The sequence below is a fragment of the Actinia tenebrosa genome, unplaced genomic scaffold (assembly GCF_029948245.1).
Source record: "Actinia tenebrosa isolate PJP-AT-01 unplaced genomic scaffold, QUT_ActTen_1.0 PGA_scaffold1__47_contigs__length_23844297, whole genome shotgun sequence".
NCBI lineage: Eukaryota > Metazoa > Cnidaria > Anthozoa > Actiniaria > Actiniidae > Actinia > Actinia tenebrosa.
Genome location: NW_028292578.1, coordinates 5,611,411 through 5,631,178, shown reverse-complemented (window position 1 = coordinate 5,631,178; position 19,768 = coordinate 5,611,411). Strand labels below are relative to the sequence as shown.

Below are 19,768 nucleotides of genomic sequence, written 5' to 3'. Positions count from 1 at the left end.
TAAGCTTACCAACCCTGATTTTCGCAACAAAGAGGGTGCCGCCCATGGTTTAGGAGAGACTTACACCTATGCTTCGTATGTTGGCGCCAGCATAGAAACTCCGGGTATGGGGTATCCTAGCAGATGGGAATTCTCCGACTTAGGGGGTAAAGCGTCAAAAGGTGACTTGATTTACTTCATAGAAAGCAAAGAGAAATATCCTTGGGCGCCTTTCTTTGCCGCAAAGGGCATTGGTCTAAAGAATCTCGCAAGGATTAATCGAAGCATCGAAGCCTTTGTTTACTGCATTCTAGGGGCCCAGGTTAGCACTCGCAGCCCCATCGTAGATGCCTCCGGTGCGTCGCAGGAAACGCAACAAGTATTCCTTGTCCTCTTCGAAAGCGCTGTTATTGAGAATGAGATCTCTAAGTCGGTGCAGAGATATCAACTTGCAGTGCAGCAGTCTAAAGTGCGACTGGATTACGCTTTGTCGCCTGGTTGTTGGTTGATGCCAAGTAATTTGGTTATCAACGCCAATTCCGTCGTGGGTTACAACAATAAGCTGCAGCGAGCTACCAAGGACATGAAGTTTGGGGCGAACGACGTGAACTCTGACACTCTTAGAAGCATCCCCCATTTCGTGGAGAAGCCTAAGAAGGAGCACGTAGAAAAGCCCGCACCAAAGAACGTAAAGAAGAAGGTTTTGCCTGCGATACCTGAGGAATATGACCATAACTTACTAAAAGCCGGGCTAGCAGCTGCAGGCGTTGGTCTGAGTTATTATATATGGCGATGAACAACCCCTACGTAGCTGGAGTAGATTGTGTTTATACGACTTACACAGGCGAGAAAAAATACACCCAGGCGTCTTGGGTGGACGTTGAGGGCATGTCAGTGAATTTGAACTACTCAGGGAAGAAGTTAATCCTTTGTAGTATTTGCCTTGGATCAGTAAGTCACGCCAACATTGGTTTTAGATTTTGTGATGACAACGGCGTACTGCAGCCTATGAGAAATAAGACAAACAACAGGGAGCCTGCGCATTTCTCCGTAGAGCCCAACCCCAGCAGTGCCGAAAATCTATCGGTTTGGACTTTCCACATGGTCGCCGATTGCCATGGGAAGGTAAAGCTGCAAATGCGCGTAGATGACACCGGGAGTGTTTGCATAAACAGCATAGAAAATCAAAGGGATACGGTTTATAATCACAAGACCATTAGCACTTTAACGGCGATTAGTCTTTAGAAGGGAATTTATTCCCTGAAATATATGAATCCACACGCAAAGGAAGATTGGTTTCTTCATTATTTGGAGGAGAAGGAATACTTAGAACAGCATTGGTATGACACGGGATTGTGGGCGAAGGTTGGGGGCCTGGGATTGATCGTGTGTACTATTAGCATTAACACGGGGTATTCGTGCAATGCTGGGTTTAGGATCGTTGATGAGAATAACCATCCATTACTGCCTTACAGAAAAAAAGATAACAATAGGAACCCAGTCCATTTCTCGTCGGAGCCCCCACCGCAAAGCTCAGAGGGCATAACGTCGATAACTTTTCATATGATAGTTAATTGTCAATACGCGAAGCTTCAGGTTCTTCCCAATGACGTTGCCTACCTTCGAATAAATGGTCAAGGCGCTGCTTCCGCTGATGCTGCTTGGTGCCATAAACCCATTTCTACTATGACTGCCCTACCCCTGATACCAAATTATCAGGGCGGTGTGAATACTATCTTTACTTATCCCCAGTCGAGGACGCCTCGGATGCCCGACGACGATAAGCCACCAGTAATACACGAGGATAAGATTAACCCTTCATCTTCTTCAGGAGTACCACTCCAATAGCTACGACTAATATCCAAATGTTATTCCCCACAAACTTTAGCAGTTCTCCGCCGGCCCTAAGCGCCAGGCCAAGAACGCTACCCAGCAGCCCAGGAAGACCGGCTGCCATCTTTTTTCCCAAGTCCGTCAGCCCATTGCCTAATTTCTTTACGCCCGCGCCTGTAGCCTTAAGCGCGGACAAGATCACGCCTACTACGCTCGAAATAGCGACCGCAAATGCCAGCGGAAGACCATACTTCACCAGAGCTCTTTTTACCTTTTCCTTGGTGGTAAGCCCCAATTCTCTTTCCAGGTTGTCCTTTTGCGCTTGTAATTCCGCGACTCTTTCCTGAAGGGCTTCTAATTCCCTTTGTGCTGCCTCCCTTTCCTCTTCGGGACGAGTTTGGTCATTGATTATTTCCTGCTGCCGCTCTATTTGTCCCTCCAGGTCTTCAATAGCCTGATCTCTTTGCCGGATTTGTTCTTCCTTAGTGTTAATTTCGGCAACCAACTGCCGCCGTTCCTCTAAAGAGCCAGCTATGGTGGTACGTAAGTTCTTAGCTTCTTCCTTGCTTATGTCTAGGTCTTGCAGGGCAAGTTCGAAGGCCTTTTGGGCTTGGTCCCTATCGCGTAGGGCTTTGTCTGTTTGTTCTCTCATTTCTATTATTCTTTGGTTTTTATCGTTAAGTTCTCTCTTTTGAGCATCGAGGAGTAGTCGGTTTTGTCGCATGTATTCTGCCTCCCTTTCCTCCATTGTTTCCTTTAGTCCTTCGACTTCCCTTATCGCTTCGATGCCTTTTTGTTGCCGCTGCATTAGGGTCTTGAACTTTTCAAAGGCTTCGCTGGTGTTTTCATCGTTTTCTCTTAGTCTTTCCACCAAATTAGGTCTTCCTAATGCGTTTTTGATTTCTTTTGGGAGATTACTGGTGAGCCTGTCGGAGTCTCTCCTTTGGTAGAGATTATACCACTTATCCCTTCCTTGATACTGGATTTGAATTTGCCCCTTATCTCCGGTTTGGAAATTAAGGCGGGTCAAGTCCACATTTGGAAATTTCTCCCTTACGTCGTCTAAAAGCCCCCTTAGCATTTCAGTTCTTAGGTCCGTGGAATCCAAGTTTTGCAATTCCAAGTACTCCGGAATAGATCTCCCTGGGTTCCTTGATTGCCACTTATCCTCTAAGGAACGCCAGGCCTCGCGGGCCCTGCTGCCATATTTGCGTCTTAGCTTGTCAAAAAGGCCCCGCCCGTCAACGTTGTCATCAGGAAGTAAAGACTCGTATTCTTCGTCGTTAATGTCTACTTGGCCTTCTTCGGTAAGGGGGTCAAAATCCGTTCCTTCTACTTCCATTATATATGATAAGCTCAAAGTTAAATCCCAACGTATTACCTAAGCAGGTTGGCGGGCTGAAAGCGGAACGCACCTTTCACCGGGTCACCTTTACCCCCAGTAGCGCAAAGCCAGGGGAAACCCTGTACGTAGGCGTGCCCCGCCTAACGGATAACCTAGTCTTAGTTCCTGGCACCTTGGCTTTGAGGTTTGACCTAGCGGTACAGTCAAGCCCCACAGATGAAAGGATTATCGTTAACAACGTGGGTCGCAACATTGTTTCTAAGATGCGCGTAAAGTTCGCCGGGGAATCCTTGCTGGACTTAAATAGGTACGATCTGTATACCACGTACAAAGACTTATGGTTGACAGCCTTTGGCCGCACGCAAAGGATAGAACAAGGAATTGGTAGTGTCATTTTACGTAAGGTCCGCACACCTACGAAAACGCAACCTACTGACGGCAGCGGAGAAACCGCAGTGGCAGACGCAAAGCGAATAAAGACAGCCTATGGTAGTAAGTATGTCATACCACTGGACTTTGAAGTAATCACGAATCACGGCGCGTATTACCCAAGACAGTTATCCGAGCTACAGTTTGAAGTAACTTTAGCAGATGCTAATAACATCATTGGTGGGCTAAGCACTGCACTTACCACAACAACCCCATACTCTATTACCAACTTAGAGCTGCAGTACGAGACCGTGTACAGCGAAGAGCTGGCCCGTAGCGCTGGCATGGAATACAGCTCCGGCAAGGCATTCCTTTACGACCACGTAGTGATGTATAAGACGTTCAGCTTCCTGGATAAGACGGATGAGGTTATCAACCAAAGCATTAACCTCCCCCGAAGAAGTCTTACGGGGTTGATGCTGGTGTTTGCTAAGCCCTATGAGGCTGGTAAGCGCGACTCCGAGGCCTTTCACAACCCCAACATTACTAACGTGGGGGTCAACATAAACGGCGTTCCAAACAAGGTCTACTCCCAGGGGATAAAGCCCGCAGACGTGTACAGAGAGGCCATGCGCAAGTTTGGCGACCAAATTAGCCCCGAGGAATTCTTTAAGGATAAGTATGCGCTGTGGATTGACATGCGCACCATTAACGACGAAGACCTACATGGTCAAGGCCTCCGTCTAGTAAATACGCAGGATGGCATAACATTGGAAATCAAACGCACCAAGAATGCCTCCGCGGGCGACGGTGATAAAATAAACTGCTACGTCTTCGTCGTGTCTGACGCGCAACTGAGCGTAGAAATGAATCAGCTAAAGAGCGTTGCCTACTAGGCTCGCGTTCCTTGAGCCAAGCGAAAGGATAAAAAATATCCCTTACGTATAATATGCTTCGCGTATTTGAAAACAACGAAACCAAACTGCAATGCATAGTGCAAGGCGAAACTTTGTACTTCAAAGCAAAGGAGGTGGCTTTGGCGTTGGGCTATGAGCGCCCTAGAGATGCGATTAGAGCACATGTATCTGAGAAATACCAGAAAAAATGGGCTGATCTACAAGGGGCTGCGAATCACCGCTCCTTTACTACGCAACCAAATGCCGTGTTTATATCCGAACCTGGTCTGTACGAACTGACATTTAGCTCCAAACTACCCAAAGCCGTGGAGTTTCGTGATTGGGTCTTCGAAGAAGTCCTACCCGCGCTAAGGAAAGCGGGTAAGTATGCGATGGACAAGCGCTTCGACGGTCCAAACAAGTTAGTATTTAAGATCGAAAATGAAGCCGACCTACACGCGAAGGTAGTCGACTACATATGTAGGTTTTACCCCGATTTCATCATAGCGCCGGGTCTTGGCGAGCTTCAAGATTCAGACAGCAAGCGAATAACCTGCTGGCGAAAAGGCTACCAAGCCGGTCAACCCGACCTCTTAATCCTAAATGCGCATAAGAAATACCGCGGGTTGTGTATTGAGTTGAAAACCCCAAAAGGAAACGGCGTCTTATCCGCGAAGCAATCTAAGAAAATCTCACAGCTTGACGTAAATGGTTACCTAACGATGGTTAGCAACGATTACGACATTATCTGCCGTGCCCTGATGGATTACGCGGATGGCATTCGTATTCCCTGTAAGGGCTGTGTAAAGCGGTTTAAGTCCTACGCCACTTTGAAAACGCACCTAAAGATATTCCATAGGTATAATGAAGCTCAGCTTGACTCACTGGCGTGATCTTGTCCACGGTAAAGCATACGAAATAAAAAATTACGTCGTCTTCGAAGACATCGACCGTTTACGGTTAGTCCTCAAAGACTTAGAAGGCAAGGAATATTCCCTTTGGGCGCCGGATTGCGTGCGGTACGTAATTCAGGGCGAGGAATTCACCCACTTACGCAGCTATGGTAAGGTAAATGGCCGATGGAAGTTTGACATTGAAAGAACAGTCACTCCATCTCCTCTTTGTAGTTAAGCGCGTCTGCTAAAGTCCGCTGCGCTTTAGGATCCGCGGAGCACCAATGCCCCACAAAGGATCCTTCGGAGAATACCCTGTCACAATGAAGGCAGGTGTATTTTTTACGCGGCTTACGAGGGGTAATGCAGTCGGCAGGTAGTTTGCAAGTAATACAGTCCATATATTGAAAGGGTAATTAGAATGCCTCCCAGAAAGGCAGCTGCGTAGGCTAGCATATACCTTTAAAAGGGGCTCTTATTTTTATTTATTATTATTAGATTATGCAAGCGCACTTAAAAGGGGTCTTTATTTTTATTTATTATTATTAAATATCCTTAATTCATTATTATCGAATATTCTTAATAATAATAAATAAAAATAAGAATGGGATTTGAGACTCTTTGCGCAAACCCTACTTTACTATCTTAGGTCCTTTCTAACTTCTACGGGCTTTCCTTGCCGCCTCATTGCCGGCATGCCAGGCCTCAAAGCGATCTAAGTACTCCTTAAAGCCGCCTTGACCGTCGTAGAGGCACTGCCAAATATGCTGGTCACTTCTTTGACAGCCGCAACGCTCGCAGGTTGCCTCCCAATATTCCCTATCTTCCCACCTTACGCCTTCGACGCAGTCAAACTCCGCAAAGCGCTGGTCAATTTCCTTCTTCCGGCGCGTTAACTTCCTTTGGGTTTCCTTTGGGCAACATCGTGCAGCAACGTCGCCGTGCTCCTCGCAAGCCACGCTCAGCAGGTCGTAATTGCCGCGGCACCGATGTCGATGCCATTCGTCGTTCTTGTCCTCCTCGCAGCGCTCACATACGTTCTTTAGGCAAACGCGGTTATCCACGTGGTAATCCAACATTTGCGCGCTGCTAAAGAGTCGATTACACTCCTTACAACGCCTTTCGCGTGCCTTCTTAGCGCACACCTTTTTTTCAACGTGGTATTTTAACATTTGCTTCGAGCTGAACTCCTTGTTGCAGTGCACGCACTCCATATATAATAAGGATTTAATAACCACTATAAGGGATACCGCATGAAGTCCTTAACAGCCAGAAACTATTTCAAAAGTGTCTCAGAATGTTGACAATAAGGTTAAATCTTTGTTAAGGATGCCTGGAAAGCCCGTAATGGTTAGTAGGCGGCTTAAAATAGTAAAGTAGGGTTTGCGCAAAGAGTCTCAAATCCCATTCTTATTTTTATTTATTATTATTAAGAATAATTAAGGATATTTAATAATAATAAATAAAAATAAGGACCCCCTTTAAAGGGCGCTTGCAGGATTCAAAATAGTAAAGCTAAGACACTCTTTGGAATAGTTTCCAGGCATCCTTAACAAAGATTTAACCTTATTGTCAACATTCTGAGACACTCTTTGAAATAGTTTCCAGGTATCCTTAACAAAGATTTAACCTTATTGTTAACATTCTACGGGGGATATCGCATGAAGTCCTTAACGGACTCCTTAGCCCAACCGGCCATCGTCAAAAGCGCACCAAACCTTTCCGCGCGCTTCAGGCCGCACATTTCATCGTACAATTCCTGCACGCGCTCTTTTAACCGATCGATCTCCTCCCTTTGCATTTCTATGGTGTCTCTTTTATCCTTTGCGTCGCCGGCAATCCTTCTTACTGCGTCCACTGGGTCCATCGTATATATAATGGATCCGAACCATATTCCCTGCAATGCCCTGATAGTAGGACCCACCGGCTGCGGAAAGACCCAATTCGTAGTGGAGCAGCTATTAGGACCCTTTAGATACCGTTTCGACTACGTCGTGCTATTATGCCCCACCTACGTGAATAACCGCACCTGGACGGGCATAGGAGTGAAAGATGACGACTTCTTTGTAGATATCTTAGATCCTAACGAGTTATCCGGCCATCTTAAGTTTTGGCACAAACAATTCCCCAAGAATACGCAAACCCTCCTTATACTGGATGACATTGCCTGTGGGGACGACGTAAAAAGACGCACTTCCGAGCTCGTTAAACTCGCCTTCAGCGGTAGACACGACAATATCAGCGTTTGGTTGCTCTCGCAGCAGCTTACCAGCGTCTCTAAGCCCTTCAGGGAAAACGTAGGTTCACTTGTCGTATTTTATACTCCGAGCAAGTCTGACCTGGAAACCATCTTAAGCGACTACGGCGGTGAGATATCCAAGGAACAGTTACACGAATACATGCGGCACCTAAAAACGCACCAACATTCCAAGATGATCTTCTCTTTGAGGTTTCCGTATTCCATTAACATATATGGACATTGAGCAGCTCTTAGATGAAGTCCCCACACAGTTAGACGAAAGTAACCTCAAGGAACAACTTAACATCCTCGTGTCTTCTGGGAAGTGTAAAGAAATGATAGGCAAGGAACTTACCCATGAACAGGTTAATAAGTTGTCGGAAGAGGAGGTTAAGAAGTTCCATAAGAGGTACGAGGCTGCCCTTGCAAGTAAGACCACGGACGCCGTAGCAGACTCCGCTATCCGACTTGCGACTAAATTGCTTGGACTTGCACTGCCCATAGACGACGTGGAGCAACTACAGAAGGACATAAGAGATGACTATGTCATATCCCAAGAACTTAAGATAACCTGCGGGTGGTTGTCTTTGAAGTGCGGTAAGTTAATGGCTGTCGACTTGAAGGAGGTACTAGGTTCCTTTGGAACATCTTGGAAGGACTTCAAGAAGGACAGAGAAGTCGAAAAGGTCTTCCAGGCAGCACTTGCTGAGGTACCTGATCAAGTCGCCTCAAGTACTTAGTCAAGTCGTCCTTAAGTACTTGGTCAGGTCGCGCCCGGGTTATTTCCAAGTCGTCCTTAAGTACTTAGTCAAGTACTTATCAAGTCCTTCAAGTCCTTAGATATAAATGAGTGAACCAGAGTCGAAGGTAGAGCAGCCCCAAGAGGAGCAAAAGATTACCAAGGTTAAATCTCCGGGCAGAGTCGCTGCCGGAAAGAAGCTCGCGGAGATGAACAGGAAGAACAAAGCAAAGAAAGAAGAAAAGGTGGAGGAAAAAGAAGAGGAATCCTTTATCAATCCTGGGTACGTCATTGGCGCGTTGGGAGTCATCATAGCAGCAGGCAGCCTCTACTTACAATGGCGGGCTACGAAGCCAAAAGTAGAACCACCAACATATCACGCGCCCGTGCACGCACCTGTGGAGGTTAGAAAAAGTAAGATCCCTGAAATGGAGTAAATTTATCACCACGTGCCGTGGCGACCTAGATTTTCCTTCTCGCTTTGTAATATAATGTCAACCGCGTTATTGAAAACTGTTGAAGAAGCAGCTATCATTACTTCCATTGTTGCGGGTATTGGTTGGGTAGGTAAGAAAGTGCTCAAAGAAGACTTTACTGAAGACCCAAGCAAGAGCTTCGCTAATTTTGCTAAGATGACCGCTGCCGTAGGCGGAGCTATCACGGTAAAGGATTACCTACGGAAGGAAAAGTACATTCCTAATGTATAAATGGCCAGCGTGGTCGCAGGTGGAGTTATTGCAGCTTTAGCATTCACTGGAGCTAATTATGGTGGTCAGTATTTGGATAGATTAGTCAGAGGCGACAAAAGCGGAGATTTAGCCGCCGAAAGGAAGAGACACGACTTAGCGCTGGAGAAATATCAGCGGGACGTGGCAGCTTGGAATGAAAAAAGACAAGCTTACAGGGATTGGTTGGACAAGAATTACCAAGACAAAATGCAGGCGGATAAGAACTTTGAAAATACAGACTACGCCTTTAAACTTTATGCGCAAGCACACCCCGCGGCATTGACGGGGTTAAGAAAGCCTCAGTTTAAGAATTACTACCAGCCTTCTAAGAAACAAAAAGATAGTGAGTTGGTATTCGTGGGAGTCGCAGGGCTGGCGGGAGGCGTAGCTTTGGCGTATCTGCTCTAACGAAGGAAACTGTGTTTCCTGAAATATATGATCGTCTTTTTGGAAAGCGACAAGAATAACTTTACCACTTATCTGAATCCCCCCATCAAAGCCCATAAGGTTCGGCTGGTTAGTTGCTCTTTGTACAATTCTTGGTATAATCTAGTCAATGGTATGGTCACCGTGCATAAAGGCGGCGGCAATTATCAAGGCGTATTGCTGCCCGATGGACATTACACACCAATCACCCTTGCTAAGGAATTAGCAAAACACGGTTATACTCTCACCACGGGATTGCCGCACGAAATGACCTTCAAACATAATCTTCCTAACAATTTCTCGGTAACCCTAGGAAAAACTGATGCATTAGGATCTTTACTAGGTGTCTCAGGCAAGGAAATTACCAACACAGCCATACCTGTGAAATGGAAAGTCGCATCCTCTTACGAAGTCTATTGCGACTTGGTTCATAGTTACAACAATGGAGAAAAGTCTTCTCTTATGTCCAAGTTTCTGCCCAAAGGTAATCCATTTGACTCAGAAGAATACACTCCCATTTCTTTAAGCTATGACTTGTCTAATTTGGTAGAAAGCATAAACATCACCATCAAAGTGGACGGAAAGACGGTGGATTTTAACGGACGTAAGATCAATCTTGTCCTATCCTTCAGCTTGAATCAAGCGAAGCGCGATTCTATTCATATAATGGGCCGCGTAGAGGACAAACTCAAGAGGATTTACTATGGGCCTGAAGGCTATTGGAAAGGAGCGTCGGCCATCAAGAAACTCGCGACCGCGGCCAGGGTATCAGATGAAACGGCTAAGAACTGGCTAAGAAAACAAACCCTCTGGCAGGTTTATCTTCCCGTGCCCAAGTACATTCCCAGGCCCAGCTTTACCGTAAATACCCCAATGAAGTTCATCAGGCAGATTTGCTTTTCTTGCCGCACGATAAGGTGAGAAAAAAGACCTATAGATACGCTTTGACCGTAGTTGATATCGCAAGCAGATACAAGGACGCCGAACCCATAACCAGCAAGGATTCTGGGGAAGTCGCAGAAGCCCTAGGTAGGATTTATAAGCGCGTCTTGAAATGGCCCAAGCTGCTGCAAGTGGATGCGGGAACAGAGTTTATGGGCGTGGTTACTAAGACCCTGAAAGACCACAGCACTAAAATTAGGAGAGCCGAGGCAGAGTACCACAGGGGTCAGAGCATCGTCGAAAGATTCAATAAGACCCTGGCCGAGCGTCTCTTTGGGTACCAGTATTGGAAAGAGCTGGAAGATCCCTCCAAACGCAACAGGGAATGGACTCAGAGGCTCCCCCAGGTCGTCGCGGCTTTGAACAACGAGGCGGCCAGGGCTACGGGAATGAAACCCAGGGATGCCATAAAAAAGAAACACGTGGAACACAAGTCCTACGTCAGAAGTTCGAGGGCGGTCGGACTGAAGGAAAAAAAGCTACCCCGCGACATAGTGGTCAGATACCTCTATCAGCCGGGGGAACTCGAAGGTGGCAGTAAGAGAGCCACGGATCCTAACTGGTCTTTGGAAACGTATGAGATTTCGAAGTCCGTCACCAAGGAAGGGCAACCCGTGTTGTATTACCTAAATGGCCCAAGTCGTGGATTTGTCAAGGAAGAGCTGCTCATAGTCCCCAAAGACTCAGAGTAGTGCAGCTCCGCGCGCCCGATTACACTCTAGGCATGTCAGTCTTACGTTGCCTCTGCAATGCCCGCGTTTATTATTTATGCGATCCACGGAGAACTGCTGATCGTCATTTGGGTCAAACCTCCATAGTAGAGGTATGTTGCATTTGGCACACCGTGCCCCTTTCTTATAGACGTCGTCCACGCATAGGTCGAACTTTATCCCCGCATAGCGGGGATCTTTGCTCTTTTCTTCGTCGTGCCGCTTGTAGCAAAGGAGTTTCTTAGCAATGTTCTCTTTGGCTACGTCTTCTGGGGTGCGGTCGTAACGCATTTGTGGCCCCCAGGCTCTTTTTAACTGTTTTGCGTACTCCACACGGCTTACAGCGGTGTAGATAAGGTTGCTCCAACACAGCCGCTGGTCTATGATCCATAAGGTTTCTTTTATGGTAAGCCCCTGCGCGCTGTGGACTGTCATGCAGTAACCTAAGCGCCAATCTGGGTGGGAGGTAATTCTTTCCACCTTTTCTATGGGTACCCAGGCTTTATCGTGCGTTACAGCATTTTGTAGTTGGATGTCGGTACCAGGTACCCAGACATCTCTTTTTTGCATTCGGGTATCGTGGGGTTTGTAAGAAACAGGTACGGGATGTGTAGGGAAGCGCTCTCGGTGTATATTTAGCAAGTCTTTCTGTATGCGAGACTGTGATGCGCGTTTGCTGCTTAGCACCAGATCCTTTGGATGCCATGTGTGAAGGAAGTCCTCGTAGGACTTCGCTCGTACCCTCTTGCGTAGTATCTTGTTTTGTTCCGCGTCACTAAGGCCCCGAAGTTCTGCTTTCAGGTTTCTTATTTGATCCTTACTGCGGTAGTCGGTGTTAATTTCTTCGGAGTGGTCTACCATTTCTTTTAACCATTTATGGGGCATCTCTCCGGTTATTGGAGGAGGCTGGCAAGGATCTCCGGCGAATATCACTTGACACTTTCCACGGAGGAATTCTACAAATTCCTGCAGGATTTCTAAAGGAACGGTGCAAATCTCATCCCAAAGTATCACCGGGGGTATGTCGTGGATGGCTTCTGGTACCCACTTTTGACCATTCCAGCGGAAGAAGCTGTGGTAGGTCTGCGCGTCGTAACCCATCTCCGTTAATTCTCTTTCCAGACGGTGCGTTGGCGTTAACACCTTTATCTTTGGAAAGAGTTCCAAGACCCTGGTAGTTTTACCACTGCCTCCCGTTCCGTAAAGGTAAGAGAAGCGTTGGTAAGAGATTGGGTCCGCAACCGACGGTAGAGGCTCCCCGGTTGGTTCCACGCTACCGTAAAGATGTTCTCTGTGATATTCTACACGGCCTCTCCATGCTTTTATCTCCTCATCTTTGACGCGCCATTGACCACTTTCTGCAAGTTCATCGGCAGTGTAGAACTCCTGCATCTTCTCTAACACTTCTGGCTTTACATACAAGGAATCCGTGGCTACGCGTGGGATGTCCTCTTTGTCAAACCGTAGCAGCATTGCTAAGAGATTGATGTGCGCATATGCTAGCATGCTGGCACGCAGATGGTAATACTGTGGTCGATGGTCTTGGTAATAACACAGCGCATTCCATTTCTGTTCTTTTTGACCTTCTATGAAGTAGTCCCATTTCTCTACGGATACCATTGTTCCTTGGTCATGTGCACGTTTTATGAGGAAGCTTAGTTCACCTTCGTCTGTTATCAAGCGACGCTGCATATGTTTTTCGCCTTCTTTTGCGCCCTGTGTGAATTTACCTATGACCACACGCGCTGTGGGGTTGTGCTCTGGAAGCCATTGTGTAAAGGCGCTATGGCAGAGTATGGCTTCATGCGCTGTGTATTTTAAAAGCTTGCGCTCTTCGAGGAACTTCAGTAGGGGTATGGGTATCCATTCTTTCTCCTGCAGGTGCTTCCCATACCACGCGTAAATTATGGGATGTAAGTCTTTTGCTAACTCCCAGGTGGTCAGTCTGATGAACCCCGTTGCTGGGGCGTCGTAGTAACCCGGTAGTGACACCCTAAAGAATTGGGAGTCTGGATGTCCGTAACGGTCATAATACTCCTTACAATCCCCAAGGCCTTTGAAACTGGCGGGGTAACAGTGTTTCATATCCAACGACACGTACTCGTCTTCGTTGTACTCCATATTCCAAAGACCGCCGTGACCGTGTTCTACGCAAGCTTTGGAGATATCTTTGAACTCTTTTGGGGTAGGTTTCCAGCCATTCCTTTTCTTCGCGGCTAAGAAGTCCAAGCTGCGAGAGCTGAGCACTTCGTCTGAAAAGTCCTCACCAAGGGTTTCGCAGGCGCTTTTAATGCGTTGATGTTCCACTTCTGGTCGGTATAAAGTACCATCTTGCGTCATGAATTGACATCCTTCTGAATCCATTAACCAAATAGAATTCTCATGAACTAATTCTGTCAATGGGGAATTCTTATAGACCTTTGTCTCCTTCTTTCTTGGGAACCTCAACTCCCTCCACGCGTGCGCGTTGTGTTGGTAAATGACTATGGGAGCACCTTTGCCTTCGTATTTATGCGTTCCTGGGTAAATAAAGCCGTCGGTGATATCTTTCACATGGATTCGCCTTCCTAACGTGGTTTCCAACTTCTTGATGTTTTCGATGGTTCCTCCAGTTTTACGAGTAGAATGCTCCCATTTCCTGATGGCTTCTCTTCTTTTTGGCGTAAGCTTACCACCCCGAGAGGAATCCTCGAAAAACTCCCTAACCAGCTTCCCAACGCAGTTACCAGGATGTCGCATTGGTTTAAGCTTCTTAACGTCCGGCTTCTTAATTTCGTATGCACCGTAGATGACCACGGTAACCGGGTAAGCGACCTCGTAGAAGAGCATGTCTATTCCCTCAAGTGCTCCCGGTCGTGTGTGCTTATTCAAAACGAACAGGTTCTGCTTACCAGACGCTCTGATAGGATTACGACCCTTTTCTATTATCCACTCACCGTCTAAGTACTTTACGAATGTCAACTCCAAACGGTAGTCACCGGCCGGCATTCTGTTGATTATCTTTTCAGCCATTTTGTGATTCATAGTTTTGTCTGTCTTTCCCTCCATAAATGTAGCGAAGACAAAGTCAGCGTCTGAGTTATCCATCACCTGATTTCCGAGCCTGCGCACAGTTTTGTTTTGAATGTCGTTGATGGTGGCCATGTATATCTAAGGAATATTTTAACCTCCGTTTGCGGTAAATCTGCTGTACCCGTCTTCGTAAATCCGCGAGTTAAACCCGTATATCTTTGGCATCGATCGCGAGTCCCCCCCCCCCCTGCTGCTCACCCCTACCCAAATTCTGGAGGAGTACCCCCCTCTCCCCCCGGGCCAAAAGCCCTGACATTTAGAGGAAGATCCCAGCCTCGTTGTAAAAGCAAAAGTATATGATATTAAGTTAAACTCATTTCTTCCTGCTTGGCTGATATTCGTAGGTATAATTCGTTGGTGTAGTGAAGTAGAGAACATCCTTGATGATGGCCGACTGATGCTTCAACAGACTCGTGAACAGGACATCACATCACCTATAACTGTGCTTCTGGAAGGTAAGTCTTTGTCTTTTACATTCATGATGTATTGGTTTAACACTGTTTTTTCCCACTACTACGTGCTGATTGAGACAACAGTCGTGACAGGGAGATCGGGCACCAAATCGAAATATAACGAGCACCGAATCGAGATATAACGACTTATTTGAATAACTATTTTTCTGCACTGACTGGAGACTCACAAGTTGGTCGCCATATTTCGATTCTGTGTATGGATTACCGTCAATCAATTCGTTTATTGACACTAGAGTGTATTGTCTATTTACCAGTCGTGGCAATTGTCTCGATCAGAACAGTAGTACGCAAATTTGTACTGGCTTTATGGTATATCATTTTTTGTTTCATTTTTATCGCATTCTATTTTTCAAAAATTCCTCTTTTTTCGTGGTTTTGTTGCCTGTTAACAAGAACTACTGTACGGGAAAAGGGAGGGAGGAAGGGGCCATATCCTCAGTCTCCACCCCCTCAGTCTAAACTGCACTTTTAGTCTTCTATAGTTAGCTCCAATCTAGCACCCCTCCCCCACAGGTTTAAATAGTCCTCTGTGAGTATTAATGCTGTTTGTTGTTTACAGGTCCTGTTGCGTCAGGTAAAACAGCTCTGGCTGTGCAGATGGCTCTTGGTTCTGACTTCCCATTCATCAAGTTGTGTACCCCAGAGAATATGATTGGTTTTGTGGACAGCGCTAAATGTCAGGCCATTAAAAAGGCAAGTTATCCTATGTGTACCGTACCCGACTAAAAACCATATCTGTGGGTTAACCTCGCTGGGACCTCGAGTCCGCAAATCGGCCAACCACATGACGCGAGTCAGTACTCAATAGCCAATCAAAAACCAGCATTCAGGGGGTGACTAGTCACCCCTTTTGCCACCCCAGATCCGTCCCTGAAATTACACTTGCACGATAACGGTGATGCTAACACTTGCAAATCAGCCAATCACATGATGCGAGTCAGTACTCAACACCTAATCAGAAAAACAGGATATCAGTCGTTGTTTTCCACAGTTATACTGAGTGAACCAGTGCTGCGTACTGCGACCGGTAATGAATTAATAATAATAAATAAAAATAATTAATATTAATCATGGTATTTGTTGTTCCTGGTTAGATATTTGATGATGCTGATAAGTCTAATCTCAGCTGTATCATAGTAGATGACATTGAAAGGCTACTAGGTATGTGACGTTAGAACCTTAAATTACTCTAGAATTCAAAACTCTGTCTCGAGCAATAACTTGGTGTATGAACACAAGCATGGGTGGTGTAGCGATGAGAGCGGTCGCCTCTCACCGACGCGAGCCAGGTTCGATCCTTGGACTTGTCGTATGTGCATGAGTAGAGTCGTTTGTTGGTTCTCTCCTGTGCTTCAAGGGTTTTCCTCCGGGTTCTCTGGTTTTCCTCCCGCAATAATCAACTTCTAAATTCTAATTCGATCTAGAAGGACCAAGATGAAAATTACTCTGCGTAATTTTAATCACCTTGCCAAATTGTGTAGTTCAGTTTTTATTTTATTTTTTTTTTTTACACTAATATCAATTTTCAAACATTAATAATAAGCACATATCATATTGAGCTTAATGTACCACATAGTTAAATCTAACCCAAGCCTATTATATCCATTAACCTAACCATTACTTAACGAAGACATTTTAACCGAGCGTAATTAATAGTAGATGTATGGAGAATTTATTCTATGGTTCGTACACCAAGAAAGCTCCAGTTCTCATTGCTTACTCTTAATTTTGACGCGTCTGTCTTGAAATTCAACCAGATTGTTTTTTATGCATGTCTAGTAAATTATCGTAAGTAATGAAATAAGAACTGGGTATTGAAGTTAGATGGTCGTAGTATTTGAAGTTTTGTTTTCTGTTGACTAGACTACGTGAGCATTGGACCTCGATTCTCCAACACTGTTCTACAAGCACTTCTTGTGTTGCTAAAGAAAAAGCTCCGAAAGGTATCATATAGAAGACACATTAGCCTATCGATAATAGTTTACTACCCAGACGTCTGGGGTTGTTTTGGTCTTGTAGTTATGAAAATGCGTTAATAATGTTGTATTGGTTATTGCAGGGTAGAAGACTGATCATTATTGGCACTACTAGCTGCCGAGAGATATTGGAACCAATGGGCCTGATAGAAGCATTCAATACTGTTATCCATGTACCTAACCTAACCAGTAAACAACATGTACTGAATGTCCTCAAGGTAATACACTACAATACTTGACTATACTGTTATCCATGTACCTAACCCTAACCTGATCAGTAAACAACATGTACTGAACGTCCTCAAGGTAATACACTACAATACTTGACTATACTGTTATCCATGTCCCTAACCTAACCTGACCAGTAAACAACATGTACTGAATGTCCTCAGGGTAATACACTACAATACTTGACTATACTGTTATCCATGTCCCTAACCCTAACCTGACCAGTAAACAACATGTACTGAATGTCCTCAGGGTAATACACTACAATACTTGACTATACTGTTGTCCATGTCCCTAACCCTAACCTGACCAGTAAACAACATGTACTGAATGTCCTCAGGGTAATACACTACAATACTTGACTATACTGTTATCCATGTCCCTAACCCTAACCTGACCAGTAAACAACATGTACTGAACGTCCTCAGGGTAATACACTACAATACTCGACTCTATATCATCCTGTGGTGTGTGTGTTTGTGTGTTTTTTGGGGGGGGGGGGGGGGGGGGGGAGCATTGCTAATTAGGACATATAATCGGCAAAACTGCCGTCTGTGGTGGGATAGGTATTTCAATTGATGGTTAATGATGGAGGCAGAGACTTGCATGAGGGCGGTGAACCGGGTTTTTTGCCACGTTTCGTCTTGGGCCGTGAAACAAAGGTGATAAAATTGGTGACTAACAGTCCAAGTAAAACAAAAGAAAACCATGAAATTTTGGTCTACTTCAGTAGTACTATGTATTACGTTGACCATTATTTCACAGGCCAAGTAAAGTCACTATAATTGAATTTTCACGTTGACTACCAGGAAACCAAGCTGTTTGATGGCAAAGAAATAGAAGAGATTTCAAGAGACATTGGAGAGAAAGGGTATGTTATACATTCATCACCATATATGACTCATTTATGAACCCCGTGTCATATATATACAGAATCACAGGTTTAGAATGCGTAGCTTACCAGGTCCCACGGCACCAGAAATACCTCAAATCCAATCAAGAAAAAGAGACTTTTTTCGTACTTTCCTGTTAGCAGTATTTTTGAAATAGTTCTGAGATTGGTCTATTAAAGCTATAAACAACTTTCTATCATAAGTCGTGTCTTTTATTCTTCTTGCAACGTTGCTGACGTGTTTTATAATTGTTTATTAACTATTTTCTCATCTTTGTTTGTAGTCTTTACGTGGGTATCAAGAAGATAATCATGTTAGCTCAAATGGCTTACCAGGTAACATACCTTCCGTCTGACTTACTTTCCAACATATATTCTGTGTTTAGCTTAGTATGTGAGTTGAGAGTTGTGTGTATAGAATATTCTAATGTAGTAAGGAGTGTGTATGGAGGATACACGGCCCCACAAGCTTCTAGCTTTAATGCATACCGTGTATAAATTAAGAAGATTTGATTTTTTTGACTGCGGGGAGTTTTGGGGTTGCCTGGGAACAGTTGGAGTAGGTTAAAGTTAAAGCATCACGCAATTGGTGCAGAAATGACAAGTAAATTATTATGTGACTTACACTTTTTCCTTCAAGACTAACCAACCGTACCTCCCTTTCCCCGCCCCGCAGTAGTAAGGTCAAACCCAAGTGTAGCATTCATTAAAGGCCTCTCACATTGTGCTCCAAAAACACTTCGAAAGGCTAACTGTCATTATGGACTAATACCTTTTGTTTCCTTTCAGACTAATAAACCCGAACGAGTATGCAAGTTCCTGAGCCTCCTGCAAGCTGAACACTGGTGAGTAGGAGCTGGAAACCTTTGATAGTGCCATGTTAACACTGATGATTCATACCATTGCTTCGTCATATGTAGTGGTTCAACAAGTGGTAACAAATAAAACCATCACAAACAACACGCCAATGATCAACACTTTACTTTGCTTTACTTTATATATATATATATTTGTTTTCTTCTAGCTTACGAGGATAAGTCCATTGATGTCAAAGGCAAGAAAAGATACCAGCCTACAATATCCAAGTCAAGACAAGATAACGTAGATTTTCTAGAGCATGCTTACAGAATTTATCCGTTTAGTTTGCGTTCACTCTGCATGAGGGGAGATCAATTTGAATGAAATACGTTGTTGCTTGTACATCTGTAGAAATTATTATACCAGAGTGTTGAATTGGAAAAACAGTCCCATATAATTTGTATTTTTTTTTATCGAGATAGACAGATAAATCATACCGCAAATCATACCGTATTCTGATTGGATATTTAATGATGTCGCGTGATTTGATTAGTTGGATAGATGCCACCTTTTCGCCTCTTCGTTTTTCGTCATTTGAGAACAACTTTTTGCATTCCTAACAAGTAACTCTGCAATTAATTCCTTAATGATAGTTTAAAATGTTACTATTGTAATGAAATTTAATTATAATATCTATCAAATAAATGAATATTGAATTCCTTATCGATATCCTCTCTGTTGTCACATTCAGATCACGTGATCGCTTTCCGTACCGCCATGTTAGATGTCTCCATATTTGTTTCTTCACTCTCCTCGATGTCAGTAAAGCTAGTATTGATCATGAAGTGACTTTGAAATCTTGCTCTTTATCCTCAAAACCATGGGGAAAATTTCCCTCAGTTTTGCTTCGTTTAGAAAGGGCTACTGCAGTCGTTCAAGGGTGCTACACGAGAAACCTTTGGCTAAGATTGTGTAGAATAGTTTTGAGCGCAGTTAAGGTGTGGGTGGCGTACGCTTCGTCCTCTTATACTGCTGTGAGTTCAACAGGTCGGATCGCTGGATTGAGCTCTGCGGTCGTCACGTGAATTGAGTTTGTTTGATGTGTTGTTCTCTCCCTTGCCAAGAGGGTTTTACTCCGGGTTCTCTGGTTTTCCTCACTCCGTAAAAATCAACATGTGAGTTGAATTTGTTTGATGTGTTGTTCTCTCCCTCTCCACGAGGGTTTTTCTC

At 44.8% G+C, this 19,768-nt stretch overlaps 1 protein-coding gene across 2 annotated transcripts in view; it reads left to right on the top strand.

The window, feature by feature from the left end:
* LOC116292580 (vesicle-fusing ATPase 1-like) overlaps positions 1-19,768 on the top strand; it is a 53,866-nt gene that overhangs the window by 30,300 nt on the left and 3,798 nt on the right. The window contains exons 22-30 of one of the 2 annotated variants that reach the window (XM_089032564.1): positions 14,516-14,626; positions 15,204-15,337; positions 15,739-15,805; positions 16,508-16,587; positions 16,704-16,838; positions 17,658-17,719; positions 18,025-18,076; positions 18,530-18,585; positions 18,765-18,794. In XM_089032564.1, coding sequence (XP_088888690.1) covers positions 14,516-14,626; positions 15,204-15,337; positions 15,739-15,805; positions 16,508-16,587; positions 16,704-16,838; positions 17,658-17,719; positions 18,025-18,076; positions 18,530-18,585; positions 18,765-18,777 — 710 coding nt within the window. In that variant the 3' untranslated portion in view covers positions 18,778-18,794. Of the gene's footprint in view, positions 1-14,515; positions 14,627-15,203; positions 15,338-15,738; positions 15,806-16,507; positions 16,588-16,703; positions 16,839-17,657; positions 17,720-18,024; positions 18,077-18,529; positions 18,586-18,764; positions 19,266-19,768 lie in introns of those variants that run through there. The other variant, XM_089032563.1, reaches the window with a different exon arrangement.